At 35.3% G+C, this 24,829-nt stretch overlaps 1 protein-coding gene across 1 annotated transcript; it reads right to left on the bottom strand.

Annotated features, from left to right (window-relative positions):
* Window positions 1–2,641: 2,641 nt before the first annotated feature.
* Window positions 2,642–23,103, bottom strand: LOC126882557 (uncharacterized). The gene is made up of 3 exons (XM_050647525.1): window positions 21,667–23,103; window positions 20,977–21,540; window positions 2,642–2,650 (listed from the first exon to the last, which is right to left on the bottom strand). The coding sequence occupies exons 1-3, from the start codon at window positions 23,101–23,103 to the stop codon at window positions 2,642–2,644; spliced, it is 2,010 nt and encodes a 669-aa protein (XP_050503482.1).
* Between the last annotated feature and the right edge of the window lie 1,726 nt (window positions 23,104–24,829).

The raw sequence follows: 24,829 nt of genomic DNA, 5'->3' as shown, positions 1-24,829 counted from the left end.
AGAAGTAGGTTGAATGCTCGAATATATGGAATTTATAGGGATAAAAGGCAGATTTCGAGCATCTAGTTTATTAAATCTGGCCCAAGTGCCCAAGTATACTTTCGCTAACTTAGCATCATCAAGGGTATTTCGTAAAATTAGGAAGATATCCCAGCAAAGTGCAACATTGGCAAGAAATTTTAAAAATTTTGAAACTTGTAACGTTGCAAACGTCACATCTTTGATATTTTATTTTTAAATAATTATTTTGCCTTATTTTCTTTAATATTTCATTAATAATTATCTTCTTCTAATTGGTTTACCCATTTCCCCTTTAAAAATTGGTTGGCGCTCGTTCTATAATAGGCAACCCTATTTACATTGTATCTTCTCTCGTGTTTCATGTTCGTTATTTCAAATTTCGGTCCAAGGTTCGTTGTCATGTCATTTTAACAACAACATAGTGACAGTGACAACTCCCATATCTCATTCTCAAAATGGAGGTGGAAATGTTTTAAAAGGTAGAGCAGCTTCAAAAATAAATCATTTTATTTCAACAAATCATCTTCCTCTTGGGGTGAGCTACATATAGTTTTTTTTAATAATTTCTTACAGTCATTATATTCCATCCATACCGAGTTTCTTATAACATTTTTTATAATATTTTTATCTAACCTTCAAATGTTCAACCATGTGTTTGGTTTCTATATTTCTTTTCATCTATTAATATGCACGTTTAGTAATCAGAATTTTAACTATTCTCATCTAAATTCTATGTAATTTACCCTTGCCAATTACTATTTCTGAATACTATTTGGCAAAGGTATATTTTGGTTTTTCTTCTTGATGATTGATATGTGTCTCTGTTTTATAGTTTTTTGGAAAGAGATCAACCTTTCCCTCTTCGGGAACCTAAGCCTCACATCACCGGTGATGCACACTTGAAGGCAAAGACAATGACTGCAGACAAAGACTGGATCCAGACTGCACAACCACCACCTCTAGCTGCAGGGGCCTTGCGCCGAAGATCCGCCCAGGCCTACGAGAAGTCTACAACAGCAGTACCATACGACATCAAGAAGATACCATCAGCTACCAAAAGCCATAAGTATAATCCAGAATTGTTAGTTTTTGGCAAGAATTTAAATACATTTGTTAATGCAATTTACTAAGTCATTTTATTTATTATATCTTTATGAACAATAAACATGATTAGTTAAAAACTATGTTTTGTTTGCTTCCATTCCAATTTTCAGAGTTCATTCTAAGGTTAGGACAAGACGAACACACACCTGAGTGACTGAGCTAAGCTAAGGGTGTAACGATGGCTATCTTGGTTAGTTGAGGTAATATTTTCGAATATTGTTTCAATTAGCTGGGGTAGTCCATCGCTTTTTCGTTACAAACTGATAAATACATATAGCACACACTGGACAAAGGACAAACAGATCAAAATTAATTAAATAAAAATTATGCTACATCTTAGCAAGTCAAAATGTAGCACTATTTTGACAATTTTGACTTGCTAAGATGTAGCATAATTACACTAGTTTACAACCAATTTGCGACTCGAATGAAAAATGCTGTTTTTTGTTAATTTTTGCTCTCTGAATATGATTATGATGGTAAAAAATTCCTAACACGTAAGATTTTTGAGTCATGATTTTTTCAAAAAAAAATGAATTATGATTTTTAAGTTGTGAGTATTTTACTAATTTTTTTTAACAGTCATTTGTAATATCTTGGGGCGTGATCTTTTCAAATTAACGTTTTTACTAAAAAGTGTGCATAATTTGGCAACACTTGGATATCTAATGTCTACGAATAACACATTAACATTTAAATAAAGAATAAACCAAAGGTAATCCTTAATCAGTAAACGTAGACATTTAAACTTATATAGTATATAGTTCTAAACCGTTCTAACGACTGTTACTCCTGCATGACAAAAGTGCCTGGGCTTTCAAGGAAGAGCAAGCATAAAATTGAATATCCAGATATTACCTCAGCAATATAACCAGTTTTTCATGGAGAAGATTTACCAGTTCCAGGACCTCGGCAAATTGGGAGAAATATTTGGAAATGTATGGTGATAAAAGTGAATCTGATGATGTATCAGAAAATAATAATTTTTATTTTCCCGAAAGCGACGAAATAGCACCTTATTGCATCCAAAAAGCCGAATTACATGATTTAGTTCCAGACCTTCACTTCACAAACAGCAATATTTGATGCATTCTATAACTCCAAATCTAACATTTCACCTGACCAGACAATGTACTGTGGACGCCTACGCAGAAATGCGCGGCACTTTGAGAAAAATATAACCCAAAATGTATACGTGGTGGAACATTTTGGTGTTTGAATTCGCATTCAGGACGCTTTAAACTCCCCGGTACAGCCATTTTAACATCAGTCGCAACTTTTTTTTGTTTATTTGTTGACTAGTGTTATTATTTAATTAATTTTGATCTGTTTGTCCTTTGTCCAGTGTGTGTTATATGTATTTATCAGTTTCAAATTTTTTAAAATGTCTTGCCAATGTTGCTCTTTGCTGGGATATCTTCCTAATTTGACGAAATGCCCCTGATGATGCTAAGTTATCGAAAGTATACTTGGGTCAGATTTAATAAACTAGTTGCTCGAAACCTGCCTTTTATTCCTATAGATTCTAAAAATATTAATATTGATATACAGAACTCTAATTAAGCCCGTCATCACTTACGCATCAGAAAAGTGGCCGATAACAAAAAGTGATGAAGTGATTTTTGGTGTTATTTTATGTGCTATTAGATTGAAAACTTAGTCTATTGCTAGCAGTTGCCGCTAGGGCATCCCTGCCATTTCGTTCGTTGCAGTTCGTGACTACACGCCAAGGTTTGTCCTAGTTGAGGTCGGGGTCAGAGAGAGCAGCATATGTGCCTCCTGATGAGAGACTAATAATTTTCGAAACCGGTAGAGGTGCTTGCGTCACTCTCTGATTGAACTAGAATATGATGCGGCTGTAGTTTCGTGTTGCAATGAAATTGAAAATGGTTATTCATTGTTGATTTAAATGTTTATTCTGATTGGAGTACGAAGGGAACCATTCTCGTTGGAACTTTACCGCGCTGAGCAGATGGGACGTGAATTATAAATTGTAAAATTCCCTCATCTTCTTTAATCTCAGCATCCGTTATGGCTTGCAAATTTTAGAAGTCTCGGAGGTGTAACCAGAGAATGTTCCCATTGTTTTCAATCTGGTAGGATGTGAAGTCTATAGGACAATATCATTAATAAGCCATACCCTCAAAATATTTCTAAAGGTGATTCATGGAAGATTATACAGAAAGCTAGAATTTGATATGGATGATACCCAATTTGGGTTCCGCAAAGGACTTGGAACAAGAGAGGCATTGTTTGCGTTTAATGTCCTCTCTCAAAGATGTTTAGATATGAACCTGGATATTTATTCCTGTTTCATCGACTTCGAAAAAGCGTTTGACAGGGTCCGACATGAAAAACTAATAGAATTATTGAAAAACAGAGATATACACAGACAAGATTTACGAATTATCATAAATCTGTATTGGAACCAAAAGGCCAATATAAAGATAGAACAACAAGAATTCGAGAATAGTAAGAGAGGCGTAGGACAGGGTTGTGTTCTGTCGCCGCTACTGTTTAACCTATACCCATATTTCAGGAAGCGATAGCGGAGCTAAGTGATGGAATCTCTATAAACGGAAGAATAGAAATAACATAAGATTCGCTGATGACACCGTTATAATGGCAGGCACCCTGGAATCGCTACAAGAATTGCTAAATAGAATTAACGATTATTGCATTCGATACGGACTAAAAATAAACAAGAAAAAAACTAAATTTATGCGATCGTCTCAAAAACAGAACATGGAAATGAAAGGTTAATGATAGAGCAAACCCAAATAGAAAAAGTAAAGACATACAAATATCTGGGAACCTGGGTCGATGACAAAAATGACCAAAGCAAAGAAATTAAAGTCCGAATTGAAACTGCAAGGCAAGCATTTATAAAATGAAGACACTGCTTACAAACAAAGACCTTTAGTTGCCTCTCAAATTGAGGGCTCTAAGATGCTACATATTTTCTATATTGCTATACGGAATGGAAGCTTGGACATTGAAGAGACAACACATAAGAAGAATAGAAGCGTTCGAAATGTGGTGTTACAGAAGAATATTGAAAATTCAGTGGGTTCAAAGGATTACCAATGTTGAAGTGCTACGACGTTTAACCCTTAAACGCCCAAACTTTTTTAGGTTCCATGTACGTCCAAGGGTGGGTAAAAAATGTCCACCTCGAAAATAGCTAATATATTTATTGAGAGTTGTTGCAAATGGATTAAACTTAAGAATCTTATGCTTAATAAACACAGCATCTTCTAAAATATTAATATAAACAATTTACAAACCTTACAACAAAATTACAAGGTACATCAAAATTAACATACCAGTAAAAGCCAGTAATTCATATTTGTCGATTTTCTCCACATTCTTCCTTTCAGCCTCTTCATTGGCGGATAATTATGTGGATTATGTAATTATACGTCGATAATTATATGGACTATATTCCTACCAACAAAAAATTAAATAGAAACCTTCAGTAACAAGTTTAACCAAGTGTGTACTTTTTATGCCCACCCATATTTAACTCAAGATATTACTTTTATTTTGAAAAATATCGGTAGAACCAATTTAACATTCGATAAAAGTTTGTCTCTTTAACAATAAATAATTTTTGGAAAATTTTTAAACACGTAATAAATATGTTACAAGGGAATACGCATTAGGTGGACATTTTTTACCCACCCTTGGGCGTTTAAGGGTTAAATAAGGAGTTAGAAATTATGAAGGGTATAAAAACTAGAAAACTGGAATATTTGGGTCACATTACCAGATGAGAAAAATACGAGTTGCTGAAAATTATTATGCAAGGAAGGATCCAAGGAAAAAGAAGCATAGGAAGAAGACGCATCTCCTGGCTGAGGAACCTTAGAGAATGGTTTAACTGTAGTTCATTACAACTGTTCGGAGCTGTGTGTGTTTATGTTTTATTGGCACTGGTTTAAGCAACCAACTGGCCAGTCAATGTGTTTTTAATTCTCTCTTTTACAAAATATATGCTTAGTATCTAAATTTAAAACTACAGTTCGGAGTACTACAGTTCGTACTACTAGTTCATTACAACTGTTCGGAGCTGCAGCCAACAAAGTGACCATAGCCATTATGATATCCAACCTCCGATAGGATAGGGAACTTTAAGAAGAAGAAGGATGTGGAGTAACATTTTTGGTGTTATTTTATGTGCTATTAGATTGAAAACTTAGTCTTTTGCTAGCAGTTGCCGCTATGGCATCCCTGCCATTTCGTTCGTTGCAATTCGTAACTGCACGCCGGGGTTTGTCCTGGTTGGGTCAGAGAGAGCAGCATATGTGACTCCTGATGAGAGACTAATAAGTTTCGAAACCGGTAGAGGTGCTTGCGGCACTCTCTGATTGAACTAAAATATGATGCGGCTGTAGTTTCATGTTGCAACGAAATTGAAAATGGTTATTCATTTGTGATGTTGAAGAACAGTTAGGCTGTTTTGAATTTAAAATCCTCAGACATATCTATAAAAGCATACGGGAAAACGGATTATGGCGTAGACGCTATAATTTTGAGCTTTACCACCTTTATACCGAGCATAGTATTGATAGATCTATCAAAATAAACAGGCTGCGGTGTCTAGGCCACTTAGAGAGAATGAATGATGTGGAGCCGTCGAAGCACATTTATAGCCAGAGACCGGATGGAGTGAGAAGAAGAGGCCAGCCCAGAGCATGATTTAAGGACCAGGTGGAAGACGACTTGCGAGTGTTAGTCAGTGCTAAATTGGAAAAGTCGAATCAACAGCCGAATCAAGGTCGATTTTCTTGAAAATTTGGATTTAGGTAATAATTATAACTATTGTCAAAATCTACCCTAGGCCGAACCGGGCTTTTGCCTTGGGGATGAAAACAACTCCATCTAGGGGATGAACATTTTTTCAATCCAAATAATATTTTGAAGTCGGTAGACTGACCAATTTTGACTAAATTTTATTCTATAAACTTCTTTTGTAAAGTTGATACTTTCTAAGTTATTAGCGATTGAAACTATGCATTTTTCATTGAAAGAACTCACGCTTTATAACCGTTTTTCATGAATAACTTAAAAAATTTTAATTTTATAGAAAAAATTATTAAAAACAAAATTGTAGTTAATAAAAAAAACAAAGAGATTCGCGTCGGAAAGATATATGTAAACCAAATAACGACCGAGTTATTGCTCTTTAAAGATGGTTATTATCGAATAATATCGAAATGGAGAAGCTTCAATCTCAAATAACTCGAATGTGATGCAATTTTTGGAAAAACTTAAGAAACATCATTTAAAGCTCATCAAAAAAACTTTCAACTAAGCTCTGATAAATGTTTTTTGCATGAACTGACTGACTTATGACGAAAATAAAGTCGCTTTCTGCTTTTTTCTTTTTGAAATGTAACAATTAAACCCTCGTCATTACAATACTAGGCCAAGCAGCACACCAAAGAAACATGAAACGAAAAACATGAAACATGAAACGAAAAACATGTTTCATGAAAAGAAAACACTGCTAAACAAATCTCAAAGTCCGCCTACCAATGAAACGAGTGTGATTCATGCTCATGACACATTTTTATTTTCGGAGAGTTTCATAAATGGCCGGACATATATTTGTTTATCAGTGGTTTATTTCCATGAAACGTAATTTACGTTTCATGTTTCTTTGATGTGCGGCCTGCCTAATAGAAATAAATAGCTTCCCACTTGAAATTAACTTTATGCGATTTAACCGGTTTGGAATGCTTTGTTTTAGAAAAAAATAGTAGATTAAATCAAAAATGACATTTTTATAATTTTTAAAAAAGTGCATTTTTCTTAAATAAATATTAAGTACAGTAAGGTCTCATTTTATGCGGATTTTTTATGCGATTTTGAAGTTATGCGGTTGGTATTTCATTCAAAAATATCTGTTATTAACAATTAGTATAATTAATATTAACTATTCCCATCCAGTACTCTGAGAGTTTGCAATTCGGGTATTCCCCTCGTTACATGATGTACCATGCAGCTATTATATCAATCTGAATTTCGCATTGAAAGCTATTATACAGTGGCGTTCTGGAACTTTTCAAGCGGCCGGTGATTTTATAGAAAAGGGGCCTCTCATCCTCATTTTATCTTCTATTATCAGAACTTTTATTTTTTATTCATTAAACAAAAATACTTCTTCTTCTTCTTCTTCTTCTTCTTCTTCTTTTTCTTCTTCTTCTTCTATTTGTATAAACATGACTCTGTCTGTTTTTTCAGTGTGCCTCTAGTAAGTTGTCGTTCCATCGTTTTCGTGGTCTTCTCACTGATCGTCTTCCTATTGAGGAACCGTCTCTCTCTGTCCTTACTACTCTATTTGTTGTCATTCGGCGTATATGGTCATTACATTCTATTCTTCTGTCTCTTATTTAGTTATTAACATTATCCACCTTGAATCTCCGTTGTATATCTGTACTTCTAGCTCTGTATCCCATAGAGCAGGGGTTCCCAAACTTTTTTGTACCACGCCCCCTTTTTTGAAAGAAAGCTTCTCGCGCCCCCCCTTACAATAAATTGTATGCGCCTAAATAGGAACAAAACAAAAACAAATAAGTATTAGCTTGAAAACAAAACATTTATTTATTCTGCCATAAGATACAACAATATCAGTTTCCATAAAATACAAAAATTATTAATAAAAGAAAAATAGATTATGTTGCTTAGTGAGATGAATGTGCTTGCATTTTATTTACTAGTATTCCTATTCGTGGCTGAGTTTTAGTAAGTGCACAGCACAAGTCACTAGCAACATCAAGTTTATTCCGATACTTTGTTTTAATTGCCACAAGTGTTGAAAATCGCACAAATAGTTACTTGAAAAAGGCAAATATAAATGAAGAGCTTCCCGTGATACACTAAGATACACTTTGAAATATTTTAACCAAAATGAAGGTTTGGCCATTATAACAAAGTATTTGGCAGAGGAATCGTGCAAAAAATCATTTGGATTTATTTGCAAAGCATCTTCTTGAAGTGATTCATGCAGGGAGTCTATGTTGACATGGAATGGATCAGTTGACATTCTGTAAATAAAATTGTCACAGGTGTTTGGGAAGTATTTCTGGAACTCTTCAATTAGGCTCTCCAAATGGTTTGATATTTGGATTTTCAAACTTGATCCTTCATAAATGTCCTTTCCTCTGCGTGTTTCTTCTGAGATTGGCTCTACTTTAGAGAAATTTGAATAATTTCAGGGGTTTGCTGATATTTTACGCCTCCAAAGTGGAAAGCCTCCATCACAATGAGTAACTACTATATTTGAGTCTCCACCCTGCAGTTTTAGGTTGAGGATGTTCAACGAGTCAAAGATGTCTGACAAATAAGCCAATATTACTTGGGTACAATGTTTTTTGAAGGCCATGTTTAGCTCATTTTGCTTTTGATGTTTCAAGGTGATTACTTCATCTCAAAGGTCAAATAATCTTGCCAACATGTTTCCTTTTGAGAGCCATCGTACTTCTGTATGAAGTAGCAGTGTTTTGTGATCACTTTCTAAATCTTCACAAAGCGTTTTAAACAGTCGAGTATTCAACGAACTCTTTTTTTATTTTTTTATGTACTTCACTACTTTAATACACAACTTTAAGACAGCCATACGTTCATTTGGAAGGGGTTTTGCTGCCAAGGCTTGTCGATGTATAAAACAATGTACCCCAATCACACCAGAATTTTTCTCTATTACTAATTGCAAATAGCCTGAGCGAAAACCTAGCATTGAAGGTGCGCCATCTGTACATAAACTGATCAGTTTTTGTCAAGAAAGTTCATGTTTGTCAAAAAACTCTCACACTGCTTTCATAACATTAATAGCTTTTGTCGTGGTCTCCAGTCTCCAACTCTGTAGAAAAGAGTAGCTTGTCTTTCATTCTTTCGTTTTGAATATACCGAACATAAACAATTAACTGATAACATTGTGCTATGTCAGTACTCTCGTCTAGCTGAATAGCAAAAAATGGCGATTATTTTACTGCATCAACTACCTGGTTTTGTACGTCTTCGGTCATATCATTAATGCGGCGTTTCATGCACAGTGTTGTCAAAAAGAGGTATTTGAGATAACTTTTGCTTACTCTGCGCTACCAGACACAGTTTGACAAGCGGTTAATATTGAATTTTAGAAAAATATAACTAAATTTAATTTAATGTTCAACTTGTCTTGCGCCCCCCCTGATATGTTCTCACGCCCCCCAGGGGGGGCGCGCCCCCCAGTTTGGGAACCGCTGCCATAGAGTCTTACCATCGATTTTTCGAAGAGTTTTCATCTCCGCTGTTTCGAGCTATTTTTTTGTCCTCTCTGGGCCGGGTCGTGTTTCTGCCGTGTATGTCATTATTGGTATGATGAGTGTTTTGTAAATTCTGCCTTTCATTTCTTTTCCGATATTTTTATTTCTCCATATTGTGTGGCATTTAGACAACCTGCGGCTATGTTTGTTCTATTCACTTGATCTTCCACTTGTGTTTCGAGCTTTTCGTAGCTAGATAGCGTGATACCTAGATATTAAAACTACATCACTTGTTCTATTAGCCCTCCAGCTCCAATTTACATCTTATTGCATTTGCTGTTATAACCATGCAGTTTGTCTTTTTTGGGGAAATTAACATGTTAAATTTTCTGGCAGTTATGTTAAATTGGTGCAGCATACGTTGTAAGAAATGTTTGATCTCCTGCGAAGAGTTGAGTACGAAAGCAATAAAGTTGATCTAAAATCAATAAAGTTAAGAAAAAAATAATGGTAACCGACAGATTCGACACTATGCAACTGACTAACGTCAGGAATATTAAAGAAATACCAGATAGTAAACACCTTTGTCTATCTCGGGTCTAGTATAACTGACGATGGTAACTGTGAAACAGAAGTTCGGAGACGTATTGGTATGGCAAAAAATGCGATGAGTCGCCTAACTAAAGTTTGGAAAGACATATCTATCTCTCAAAATATCAAGATGAGACTGGTGAATGCCCTTGTATTCTCAATATATCTATACGGGTCAGAGACTTGGACTCTTTGAATCCAAGTGTGGTGCTTTTGAGAGCGGATGTCTTTGAAATGTGGTGCTGGAGAAGAATGCTGCGCATACCTTGGACAGCTCATGGGACAAACGTTTCCAGTCTAAGCCAACCTGGAATTAAAAAAAGGCTGTCCACAATATGTCTGCAACGAATTCTACAATTCTTCGGTCACGTGGTTCGCAGAGGTTACGACAGTTTGGAGATATTAATTGTTTCTGGGAACGTTCCGGGGAGAAGATCAAGAGGACGATCACCAACTAGATGGTCCGACCAAATTAAGAATTTTGCTGGAAAGTCATTCTGCGAAGCTCTTAGCGCCATAACAGATGGGCGACTGAGGCCGGCCACTCTGTGGATCCACAAAAGTAGTTTACCGTGGGTTCTTATGCGAGCGACTGTGGTTGGCCACAGTCGCTCGTCTGTGATGCAACGTCCACTCCACATAAGAACACATGGTCAAACATCGGAAACTACTGTTGTGGATCCACAGAGTGGCCGGCCAGTCGGTCACAGTCGCCCGTCTGTTATAGGCGTTAGAGCAGCTGAAGGTAGAGACCAAAGGAATAAAATTGTTAGGAGGAATATTGGCAGAAATCACGATCCTCAGCAATGGGGAAATGTCAAGAGAGAGAGACAGAGAGAGAGAGAGAGAGAGAGAGAGAGAGAGAGAGAGAGAGAGAGAGATACGTTGTAAATCATCTTCACTTTAAGATATTAGTATTGCATCGTCTGTTTGCATTGTTTGTTTTAAGTTGTTTTTCCATTTATAGAAAATATTATAAAATCTATCGCTATCCTCGCTAATTTCAAAATAACCGTGATACATCGCCTGATTCTGTCCACTCAGCAAAATCGAAAACATAAAAAAATACTTAACGAACTTTTCCCAGAAACACATAAAACAAAATATATATAATAGCTGAGTCGTATTTTGTGTGAAAGTCTGTGTTTATATTATCAGCCGAATTCAAATGGCTCTCGAACACTATGTATGAAAATAAAATATTTTTGAAATATTTTGTTAATATCATTCGATTAGAAATTAAAAAAAAATTGTTATATCTAAAATTTTTTGTGAAAAAAACTTATTTGACCGGCCTCAAGAGGCCGCGGCCTCTCGGTGATTGCACCGATTCATTTATATGGCCAGCACGCCACTGGTATTATATAATCTGTAATTGTTTTGAAATTAAGTTTAAATGTTGCTGATTTCAAGTTGCAGTATAATAAACAGCACATTTTGATTTCTGGATTGAAACATTTAATTAAGTGTCGTAAAGTATGTTCCATTAGAAGAGGTTTTTGAAATCTCAATATCGTTAGTCTGCGTTTTTAATTTCTTCTTTAAGATTTTATTCATCAAAATAAACATTTTATTATCATAACCATGTTATTAAACATCAAAGACACAATTTTTGGTGGACAAACGTTCACCATTTTATGTGATTTTAGAAAATCACGGAACGTATTCCTACTTTTTCAATGCAAGTACAGTCTTTTTTTATGCGATTTTTTTATATGCGGTTTTCTGAAGAACGTATCCACCGCATAAAACGAGACCTTACTGTATTCATAATATGAAAACATGTTTCAAATATTAATTGTAGGATTTATTTTACTGATAATTTTGATTTTTTTTTGCTTTTGTATGAATGAATGAATGAATGAACTTTATTCAAAAAAAATTTACAGCTTTGTATACATATTTAAATAAAATATTTGAGTAAAGTAATACATATACCTACCGATAAGTTTTTTTTAAACATCCTTTATTTACTGCAATCTGTTTTTACAATTAAAAAAAAAACAATAAGCAATAGGTTTATCACATTAACATAGTGGAAATCCATCCAGTGATGAAAATCCTTTGCGATACATTTCTAATAAAAATATCTGAGATCTAAATAACAATTTACAAAGACATATTTTACGAACATATAAAAAAACATCAATAGTTAAAATACACACACATTAAATTATATAGTCTGTTCGCTAAACTGAGACGCAACTTCCTAGATATTTTAGTCGGTAATTTTGCCAATTTTAGTAAAATTGGCAAAAAATAATTACTAAATAGTTAATAATCACTAAATAGTTAGTAATTTTGCCAATTTTTGCAAAATTGACAAAAAACAAAAAAATTATCGACTAAAATATCTAGCCAGTTGCGTCTGAGTTTAGCGAACCGACTATATAGTCTACGTTTCAGTAATTACAGGTACAGAAAGGTCTAATGGGTCACGGCGTTTTAGTCTTCCTCTCCTCGGTCGCTTAAGTAGGTCTTGCGCAAGCGTATTTGGATGCTTCGGTAGTCTATTTTTGTAGGTTCCACTGAGTGAGACAACGGTGTCTTTAATGTTTTGGATCTGAAGGTCTCGATGTATAACATAATTAGGCACATACCACGGTGCGTTGGTAATATGTCTCAAGACTTTTGATTGAAAACGCTGAAGTTTCAGTAAATGGGAATTAGATGCTGTACCCCATATCTGAATACCGTAAGTCCAAACTGGCTTTAGGATAGACTTATACAATAATAATTTATTGTATAGACTTAATTTGGAGTTTTTGTTCATGAACCAATACATTTTCCTGTATATTATTCCTAGTTGTAGTCGTTTTTTCCAGATGTGCTTTCCCCAATTTAGTCGGCTGTCAAAATGTGTTCTTAAGCATTTAACATCATTTCTTGTGGGTATGAGGGTATTGTTTATATGCACAGATAGTACACTTTCCCTGCATAAAGTGAATGTTATATGTGCAGATTTGCTGCCATTTACTTTAACTCGCCACAGTTGTAACCATTTCTCTAAACCATTTAAATGATGTTGTAAATTTTGGCACGCTGTAACTGGAACCGAGCTAGAGGCCATTATAACAGTATCATCTGCGTATGTAGCAATTGTGCTGTTTGCTGTTGTGGGAATATCTGCTGTGTAGAGTAAGTATAAAGTTGGTCCCAATATACTGCCCTGGGGTACTCCTGATAGAATTGGAGTTATGTTTGATACTGATTCATTATGTCTAACCTGGAAGTATCGATTGGTAAGATAGGATCTCAGAAGTGTATAGATAGGATGGGGAAAATGACTTTTTATTTTAGATAGCAGCCCATCATGCCATACCTTATCAAATGCTTGTGAGACATCCAAAAAGGCTGCAGTGCAGTATTCTTTCTTTTCAATTGCATCTCTTGCTACCTTGGCAACCCTATGTACCTGCTCAATTGTTCCATGTTGTTGCCTGAATCCAAACTGGTACTCCGGTATCAACTTTTGTCTCTCGATTATAGGATTCATTCTTTGAAGGAGTAACCTTTCAAATATCTTAGATATAATGGGAAGCAAACTGATTGGACGATAAGATGGTAGTTCGTGTGGATCTTTATTTGGTTTCGGTATTAGAATAATTTGTGCCATTTTCCATTGAAACGGAAAATAGCCTAACTTTATTATAGCGTTGAATATGTACATAACCAATCGAAGTCCTTCTTCAGGTAAGTTTTTGCAGATTTTTCCCGATATTAAATCATACCCTGGAGCATTTTTGATATTACGATTTTTAACTAAATCTTTAATTTCATTTATTTTGATATTTTCAATCGGAGGTGACATCTGGTAGGGTACCTCTAAGATCTTGTGAATGAATTATTCTTCTTCCGTAGGGACAATTCTGGGATGAGGTTGAAAAACTTGCCTGAGATGATTAGCGAAAGCTTGGGCTTTGTCGTCATCTGCCTTGGCCCAATCACCATCTTCCTTTCTAATGGGTCCATCATGCTTGATCTGATGTTTAAGTTTTTTTGAGAGTTTCCAAATAGAGTAATTTGTGTCATCCGTCGCAGTGAGACCTTCCAGAAATTCATTTATGCCTTGATCTTTGTATTTGTGTAGTTCTCTTTTAAGAATGCGAGTAGCCCTATTAAGTTGAGCTTTGTCCCCAGGAGATCTGGAAGTTTGCCACTGTTTTCTTAGTTTTCTCTTTTGGTTGATTAGGATTTTTATATGGTGTGGATATGGTGCATAGTTATTCCTCTGATTTAGATCTGGAGTTGCTCTCCAAGCTGCCTGTTTTATGATTGTTGTAAGGTGATGGACTGCTTCCTCAATATTTTCATTTGTTTTAAGAGGAAGATTTAAATTAATTGCATTTTGGATGTTAAGTCTGAACAGACCCCAATTTGTTTTATGATTTGAAAGGGAGGGGTGTTTATTTGTATTGCATACATGTTCCATCACATCAATAAATATGGGAGAATGGTCCGAGGAAAGGTCAAAGGATGGTTTAATATTTAAAAAGTCACTACTAATTCCTTTTACGAAAGCAAAGTCGATGAGATCAGGAATTTTATTTCTATCCGTAGGCCAGTAGGTTGGTTGTCCAGTAGAAATTGGAGTCAAATTATTGTCGTTTAAGCTTTTAATAAGTTCTCTTCCGCGTGTTGTTATCAATGAAATGATGACCAAGCCCATTGAAATAACTAGAGAAATGTTCCTCTTTAATTATTTTACCTGGGGGACAATACGCAACTGACATCGTTATATGTCCCTTGCTAAGTTCTACGGATATCGAGGTTGCTTGAATGTTTATTTCACATACTTTATTTATTTCGTGATGTTTTATATTACTTCTAATGATTAACGCAGTTCCACCATGACCTTTTCCCATTGGATGTGGTGTGATATAGGTGCAGAAGTCTGGCATACTAAAATAGCTCCTGTTTGTCATATGAGCTTCAGAGACCATCATGATATCAAGATTATTTAATTTTATAAATGCCTTAATCTCCTCACTATGGTTTGTGAGACCGTTTGCATTCTAGTATCCAATTTTAATTTTAGTGTTATACATTAAGTTTTGAGAGCATAGTTATGAGAAGGTCGAACATTTTATCCATTCTCTCCATAAGTTTTTGGACCATTAGTTCTAAACTGTTACTTGTTTCTGTTGTGTTCAGTTTTTCTTGTGTAATGCTCGTGTTTGGGACAAATGCGGTGGTGGTTTGATTTCGTCCTTCCACAGCGTTTGCATATGTAACAGAACCGATAAGTGTCTACACACTTGTTTCGGTTACATAATAATATAAATAGGTATAATTTATAATCTATAAAACTATGTATAAAAATTTGAAATTAAAATGATATAGATTATTCAATTCGAGGGAAATATAAATTCAACAATATGTACAACATAAAATTTATAAAAATCAATTTAATTTAAAAATATTAATGTCTAATAATATAATAAAAAGTAACAAAAACATTTAAATCTAACAATTCAATCTACCAATGGATCATTATAATATATCAAAGTAGTTGTGTATAATTGATGACCTCGACTTAGAAGATGAAACTATTAAGAAATGTGACCAATGTACATATTTGGGGGTAAAACTGACAAAGACAGGACGAAGTGATGAAGCCATAAAAGACAGAATAACCAAAGGAAAACAAGTTATAGGTGCGTTGAATTCAGTATTATGGCAAAAAAATATAAGACCGGAAACGAAAAAACGAATATATAATACCATATTAAAACCAGTAATCGTCTATGGCTCAGAAGTGTGGCAGTTATCACAAAAACTTAAAGGTAACCTATTGGCAGTTGAAATGGATTTTTGGAGGAGAGCAGCGGGAAAGTCTAGATTAGAACATGTGAAAAATGAGGACATCAGGAGACAAATGAAAGTACAAAGATCAATTATAGAAGACATCGAAAAACAACAACTAATATGGTACGGACATGTTAGACGTATGGGGGAAGAAAGACTACCCAAAAAGATATTAGAATGGGTACCACCAGAGAAAAGAAAACGAGGACGACCACCAACAACATGGATCCAAGGAATCTCAAAAGCAATGTCAGCAAGAAATCTATCTGAAGAAGACTGGCAGAATAGACAGGCTTGGCGAACGGGAACCCAAAGGCGTATTACGCTGTGAACGGGATATATATATATATATATATATATATATATATATATATATATATATATATATATATATATATATATATATATATAGTTGTGTATAATTGATCTGTCTGTATTCAAAAGAAATCTTTTCAATTGGTGTTTAAAACTATGTAAATTAACAATGTACCTAATATAGTCCGGAATAGTATTATATAGTTTGGGAGCCATGTAAATATACGATTTTTGTGTACTAGTTTTATTCATAAGAGGAACAATAAAATGGTCTCTTTGACGAGTATTATATTGGTGTGTTGGTAGTGCATCTAAACTTTTATTTGAATAAAACCTGATGCCAGAACACAGATAGTATAACTGCCTTACATCCAAAATTTTCATTTCAGTATATAGACTATCAGATGCATACACTGTACTTCCGGACAAGATTAATTTAAGAAATTTTCTTTGCATAATTTCTAGGGAGGTGATATGTGTTTTAAAAGTTGAACCTCATACTAAAATTCCATATCGCAGATGAGTTTCAACCAATGCAAAATATAAAGTTTTCAAGTCATTGGTAGGTACCAGTTGTTTTAGTTTTCTAAATTTGTACAGTATTACTCCTAATTTATTTATTAAATACTTTATATGTAGATCCCATTTCATGTGGGGGTCTATAATAATCCCTAAATATTTCATTTTCTTTTCAGGTGCAATGGACATTGATTGTGTAATACATAAGTGGTTAAATTGAGGAGCACCCGAAGAATAGCAACTAAATGGTAGATAATTGGTTTTACTTAGATTGACTGTTAATAATTTATAGTCCAACCATTTTTTAATTTTTAGAAAGTCAATTTCAGCTGTATGTTTTAGTTCTTCCCAATTGGTAGTGGTGTGAGTTTTTATTCAATCTCACCCCACCGTGGCAAAAATGGTTTAATTATTACCTTTTGCCTAATTGGACATAGGTGAATATTTTAGGACCACACCCGTATGTCCCGTCCTTCGATATAAACAAAATAGTGAACTTTTAGGAGAACTGGTTCGAATAATTTGATTTGGTCTGGTTTTAAAGGTGCTAATTAATACGATAGAAAGGGTTGTGTATTAGCGATAAATAAGGGTATTCGGCGAACAAAACATTTATTAACAACAACGATTTTAACAAATAAGCGGCTTAACGATAAATGATATTCTTAATAGCGAACGAGAGAGAGTAAGAGTCTTTTTAATCTATTAATTATTGCGGAGAGAGTATTTTTACGGCGAAAAGAGACGCACAAGCGAACAAAGTGTTCATCTCTGACATCAGAAAGAGACTGCCGAAATTCTATTCAAATCTCTGCACTATTATCTTTGATAGTTTAGTTTACACCATTCGCCCTGAAAAGGGCCAAACACATGTTACACTTCTTTGGCAAAATTACCTGCTTTTACCCCGAAACTATAAAAAATGCAGATGTATATTTTATGAAACACACAACGCTACACTCAAGTTTTTCAGAGAATTAAATATTTTAAACACAATACAGATTGTCCCAACAGATTTACAGAGAGATATTTTTATAAAAGCAAATTAATGTAAATAACTGTTGTTTTCACAACATACTCCCCCGCGTTGAAGCACTGGCTTTAACATAAACCTAACCTAACATAAATCAACTTACAATGTTCTTAAGCGAAAACACTAAACTTAACTTAATTTTAACAGTCATTTGGTAGAGGACACAATTTATTAATAGAGCGCTTGAAGACTCCATCTTTAGTTTTGACCGATGCAACTCTTACTCGGCCATCCTTTCCGGGAAAGACATCAATCACTCTTGCTAGAGCCCAGTAAAGAGGAGGAGTGTTATCTTCAATCAACAAGACGAGATCGTTGGGCTCTAGGTTCTTATGAGGAAGAAACCATTTAGGGCGATTTTGGAGTCTGTTCAAGTAGTCAATTGACCATTTTTTCCAAAACATTTGCTGGAGTTTAGAGAGATGTTGCCATAAACTTAATCTATTTTCGGGAATGGGGATCACATCCCTTTCAGGAAAAGACGTAAGAGATTGTCCAATCAAGAAATGTCCAGGGGTCAGATAGGTTAGATCAGAGGGATCATTTGAGAGGGAGCAGAGCGGTCGAGAGTTGAGCACAGCTTCAATTTGAGTCAGAACAGTGGTAAATTCTTCAAAAGTGAGCTTAATATCACCCATGAGTCTACGGATATGATGCTTTGCGCTCTTTATAGCGCTTTCCCAGATGCCACCATGATGAGGGGCTCGAGGAACTATGGTTTTCCAGCGAATATGAGATGATGCCAAAAAATCATTAATAGAGCGAGAGTGCTTTTTATCTTTTAAAAACTTATAAAGTTCAAACAACTGATTACGAGCTCCCAAAAAGTTCGTAGCGTTGTCACTGAATATATTCTGAGGGAGGCCTCTACGGCCAATAAAACGTTTTAGAGCGAGAAGAAACATCTCTGTAGAAAGGCCGGATACGACTTCGATGTGAACAGCTCGAGTCGATAGACAAACGAAAAGAGCAATATAAGATTTTATCAAGGGAGCTTTGCGGAGTTTGGAAGCCTTAATCTGAAAGGGGCCACCAAAATCTAATCCGACATGAGCGAATACTCGAGAGGATTGCAAACGTTCCTTTGGTAAATCTGCCATAATCTGAATAGCGGGTTTGGCATTAAACCTAAAACAAACCATACATTGGTGTATGACCTTTTTAACTTCACGTAGTCCATTTAAAGGCCAATATTTAAGTCGAATTTGAGATAAAGTATTTTGAGGACCAGAGTGACAAAGTCTGATATGTTCTCTCTGAAGAAAGAGACGTACTACACGATTTTTTGAGGGAAGGAGAAGAGGATATTTTTGATCAAATGTAACGTCTGAGTTACCAAGGCGACCTCCTACACGCAGCATTTCATTTTCATCCAAAAAGGGGTTTAAGCGTAAAATAGACTTATTGGATAGAGTTTTACCTTTTTTAATCTCAGAAATCTCAAGCGAGAAAGAAGAATACTGAAGCATCTTAACAATCTTCAGTTCAGCGTTTTGAAGTTCGCTTACTTCAAGAGAATTTGATAACTTATGAGAAGGCGATTTGGCATTATTGGCAAACCTGAATATAAATGCTAAAGTTCTTACAAACCTTGAAAAATTAGAGAACCTATCAGAAAGAGAGGTGAAAAAATCTATTTGATCATTTCGAATGTGAAGAGTTACTTTCCTTTCTTCGGGTAACTTGGAGGTATAAACTTTTGGATTGTATTTCAACAAATCCAACCGAGATTGATTCAAAAATTGAGGACCATGAAACCACAAAGAAGATTTAAGTATTTCAGCGGGTAGCATTCCTCGGGAGAGTATGTCGGCAGGATTCTCTTTGGATCGTACGTGCCTCCAATGAGCGTTAGGAGAATTATCTAAAATTTGTGCAACCCTATTTGCTACAAATTGAGTCCAACGAGAGGGATGCGAACGAAGCCAAGCGAGAACAATTTCTGAATCCGACCACATATTTATAGAGTCTAAGCGAGAGAGTTTTTCTTCAATAATATTAGCAATCCTTGCTGTGAGCTTACTACACAATAGCGCACCCATGAGTTCCAATCTTGGGAGAGTCAAGGGTTTTAGCGGAGCGACACGACTCTTAGATGCTAAAAGTGAACAAGATACTTGTTCTGATCTATAAATCACACGTAGGTAGATGCAAGCTCCATAAGCCTTTAAACTTGCATCCGAGAATGCGTGAATCTCAACACTAGTGATTTCTTGACTTAAAAAGAGACACCGAGGTATATTTAAATCCTTAAAATGAGAGAGACTGCGAACAAAATTTAGCCACTCATGCAACTATGATATCGTTCCAATTAATTTTGGAAATCCAAATTTGTTGCATGATTAATTTAGCGACAACTGTAACTGGGTTAATTAGTCCTTGAGGATCAAATATTTGGGCAATCATTGACAGTACTTCTCTCTTGGTGTATGAGTCCTTTAGGGTAAAATTTGGGAGAGAGATTGAGAAGGTGTCAAGAATAGGATTCCAACATAAACCTAAAACCTTATTGGAGCCATTATCTGGAGCTATTACATAAGTAGTGTTCGAAGAGAGAGAAGAGATATTTTTTAAAAACAAGTCTGAGTTAGAACACCATTTATGGAGAGAGATACAAGCGGTTCCAAGCAAACTAGTTATTTCCTTATGAGCTTTAAGGAGAGTCTGTACATCATTAGCGCCATAGAGAATGTCATCAATGTAACAACTATTTTGAAGAGCATCACTGGCCAGAGGATACTCAATCTGATGAGTTTGTGCCAGTTCCATTAAACAGCGAGTACTCTGAAAGCTAGCGCTTTTAGTTCCATACGTGACGGTTTGCAATTCAAGACACGCAATGTCTTTTTCAGGGGAGTCACGCCACAGAATATTTAAAAGAGAGGTTTGAGCAGGATTTATTCTAACTTGTCTATACATTTTTTGTATATCCGTTGTAAAAACGAAGGAATACAATCTAAACCGTAGCAAAATGTCAAAAAGTTCCGGTTGAAGAGTAGGACCTTTGAGTAAAATATCATTGAGCGAATAACCACTAGAGCTTTTCATCGAACCATCAAAAACAACCCTAAGCTTTGTTGTTAAAGATTCTTCCTTAAACACACAGTGATGCGGTAGAAAATATTTACTTTCTAACTTTTCGTTGGTTAGAGAGAGAGGCACTATTTTCGCATGTTCGAGAAGAAGATATTCATTAATGAAAGATTTATATTGAGCGTATGTACTTTCGTTTTTTAAGAGCCTATGTTCTAATTTCATAAATCTTTTAAAGGCCATTTTAAAGGATTCACCTAACATTTTATTAGCGTTTTCAGAGACAAATGGAAGATTTACTTGAAAGCGGCCTGAAGGTAACACAAGAGTAGTTTTGCTAAATATTTGTTCCGCTAATTCTTCATCGGGAGTTAATTTACTAACGAGGGGAACTTCTTCAATTTCGAAAAATTGTTGAAGCAACTTATCCAACTGATTTTCTTCGGGTTCGGATTGAACAAAGAGAGAAACATTTGATTGAGAGATAGCCAAATGTGAATTACGGTGAAAAACCTGAGGATTAATTGTACCAAAAATAACATAGCCTAAGTGAGTATTCTGAAGAATGGGAAGATTTTTTCCTAACCGTATAAATCCATCCGTCAATAATTCACTATAGATATCACCAGCCAGAAGCAAATCAATTTTACCCGGAACAGAATACGAGGGATCTGCGAGAGTGAGATCCTGTGGGACTTTTATTTTACTTCTATCTATAGTAGCTCTAGGAAGCCTACAAGTTATACTATCGAGTACAGCGAAAGAAGTTTTAAAACTTCTGTCCTTTACATTATAGGGGAAAAATTCTAAGTTTAACATTTCGTTTGAGAGTGAGGTGTTTTCGGATATGGTTGATATCTGTAGCTGTTTAAAATAAGGGATGAGTTTTAACTTCTCAACCAAATCACGAGAGATAAACGAATGTTGGCTCCCATTATCTAGGAGCGCTCTGGCATGCATGGGTCTGCCGTCTTTCGAATAAACGGTTACTAAAGCGGTAGCCAACAATACATCAGTTTTAACTGATAAAGCGGAGAGAGATGTGGCTGCCTGAGAATCTGGAGAATTTTGCATATCTAAAGGAGGTCTGGATGAGCTAGTAGAAGCTTCATTTTGGCTGCGATTATTAAAAGAATGCTGAGTAGATATGGGAGCGACAACACGAGAAGCACCTTGAGAATTTTGAGGAGTTTGAGCATTGCGCTCACGAGAGAGAGATTGCCTATTGATGTTCCTGGAGGAAGAGACATTTTCAGAGGTTCCATGGAGGGATGAGTGATGATGACCCCCACACAAAGTACATGATCGAGTAGAGCCGCAATCTTGAGAGAAATGTTTACTACCCAAACAATTAAAACACAGTTTCTTACCTTTTACAAAATTAAATTTTTCCTGTAAAGAGAGGCATTTAAAATCATTACACTGATAAACCTTAGGAGCATTACTTCTGCAAAAAGTACAATTATTATCAGAGAAAGAGTGTGATGGTTGGTCAACTGATGAGAAGAAAGATGTTTTTGATTGAGACCTGTTATTAACCTTTTTATCATGATCTGAAACATTTAATTTTTCCTGAATATCACACTTTTTCTCGAGAAATTTAAAAAACTGTGAAAGGGTAGGTAAGGTCTTTGTCCCAATATCATATTCAAAGGCCCTATGTGTAGAAAAATCCAATTTTTGTAAAAATATTTCAATTAATAGTAAATCCCAATGCTCAATTGGTACGGACATATTTTTCAAAGCGAGCAGCGTCTGCTGAGCTAGAGTTAAAAATTCGCGTAACGCCTTTGAATTACTTTTAACTAGAGATGGAGCCTTTAACAATTTTTGAATGTGTAAGCTAATCACTCGCGATTTGTTTTCGTAACGATCTTTGAGAGTTTTTACAGCTATATCGAAATTTTCGTCGATAACTTCGATGTTGTCGATCAACTGGAGGGGTTCATTTCGCAGGAACGATTTAAGGTAAATAAATCGTTGCACATTATTGAGTTCTTCATTGTTCACTATTAGCGTCTCGAAGAGCTGGTAGAACGAGTTGAACTCAGAGAATGACCCGCAGAACGTTTGCATGGTGATCTCCGGAAGCCTAACCTTAGCAGTGGCCACAGTTGACTGAGTGCTATTTGATCTGAGAGGAGGGGGGCCCAACAATAACTCGTCCATCTTACGCTGTAGGCCCGCGAGAATAGAGAAATATTTTTGCTCAGTTGTTACCCTGTCTTCTGCTTCAGTACCGGCTTCATCAATCTCGTCTATCTGATCCATTATTTCTTCATATTTTAAAAAACAGGTTTTTAATTCTGTTTGCCGAAATTGAAATTGTAGCGCATCCTTTTCCGTACTAGCCTTTTGTGAGAGCCAGTTTTCAATTCTTGTAATTTTAGCCTTTAAAGGCGTCCTTTTTTTCTTGAGGTCTTCCATTTCTATCCCGAATTCGATTGAACACACGGCGAGAGAGAGTCTATCGATATGCGGCAAAATCTAAATTGCACTGGAGAGTTTTTTGTCAATTAACAAGCGCGGCGAGAGAATAAGAGTCTAAGTTTCACAGAGCGATACAGCGTCTACGTTAAATGTCTACAAAAGTGTTTTTGACCGTAAAATGTCTTTGAGCAGAGTTTACCTTGGATCAGCAATAAAAGTTTTAAAAAATGGAAAAATCTCACCAAATTAGTCCAATTGATAAAGCAACAGGTGGCAGCTACTAACCACACACAATAACTTCACTTTCTTTTACTTAGAGTTTATCGCGACGCGAACTAACAAGTCTTGTAGAGGTATTACACACAAAAATGTCCGAAAAAGCGGCACAAACGCGAAAACCAACCAAAAATCCGGGTCGATGTAGACCATCAAATGGTGTGAGTTTTTATTCAATCTCACCCCACCGTGGCAAAAATGGTTTAATTATTACCTTTTGCCTAATTGGACATAGGTGAATATTTTAGGACCACACCCGTATGTCCCGTCCTTCGATATAAACAAAATAGTGAACTTTTAGGAGAACTGGTTCTAAGATTTAATTTGGTCTGGTTTTAAAGGTGCTAATTAATACGATAGAAAGGGTTGTGTATTAGCGATAAATAAGGGTATTCGGCGAACAAAACATTTATTAACAACAACGATTTTGACAAATAAGAGGCTTAACGATAAATTATAGTCTTAATAGCGAACGAGAGAACGTAAGAGTCTTTTTAATCTATTAATTATTGCGGAGAGAGTATTTTTACGGCGAAAAGAGACGCACAAGCGAACAAAGTGTTCATCTCTGACATCAGAAAGAGACTGCCGAAATTCTATTCAAATCTCTGCACTATTATCTTTGATAGTTTAGTTTACACCATTCGCCCTGAAAAGGGCCAAACACATGTTACACTTCTTTGGCAAAATTACCTGCTTTTACCCCGAAACTATAAAAAATGCAGATGTATATTTTATGAAACACACAACGCTACACTCAAGTTTTTCAGAGAATTAAATATTTTAAACACAATACAGATTGTCCCAACAGATTTACAGAGAGATATTTTTATAAAAGCAAATTAATGTAAATAACTGTTGTTTTCACAACAGGTAGCATTGTAGAATATTACGGTGTCATCTGCAAAGCCGATAATGCTTCCAGTAGATTCCAATGAAAATAAACCATTTATATATATGTTAAACAGGATAGGTCCAAGTATTGAACCTTGTGGAACTCCATAATCAATAATACGTGGACTACTCTCTACATCGCTTATTTTTACAGTTTGTTGTCTGTTAGTTAGATAACTATCAAACAGTTTTAGTGATTTATTTCGTATACCAATATCTTCCATAGATTGCAAAAGTAAATTATGACTAACTGTGTCAAAAGCTTTTGCTAGATCTATAAATATGCACAAACACGGCTTACTTTCATTAAGAGATTTATTTATTTTTGAGGTTAGTGAAAGAATGGCATCTTGTGTGGATGTATTTTCCCTAAAACCAAATTGTTTTTCTGAAAGTATTTTGTACTTTCCTAGGTAAGATACTAATCTAGTTTTGATTACATTTTCAAATATTTTTGAAATGTGGGTAATGAGAGATATAGGTCGATAGTTATTCATATCAGTCGAGTTTCCTTTTTTATATACTGGAGTCACAATAGCATGCTTAAACGCTG

The sequence above is a fragment of the Diabrotica virgifera genome, chromosome 3, assembly GCF_917563875.1.
Source record: "Diabrotica virgifera virgifera chromosome 3, PGI_DIABVI_V3a".
NCBI lineage: Eukaryota > Metazoa > Arthropoda > Insecta > Coleoptera > Chrysomelidae > Diabrotica > Diabrotica virgifera.
The sequence above is the reverse complement of the archived record's forward strand: the minus strand, read 5'-3'. Positions and strand labels throughout refer to the sequence as shown.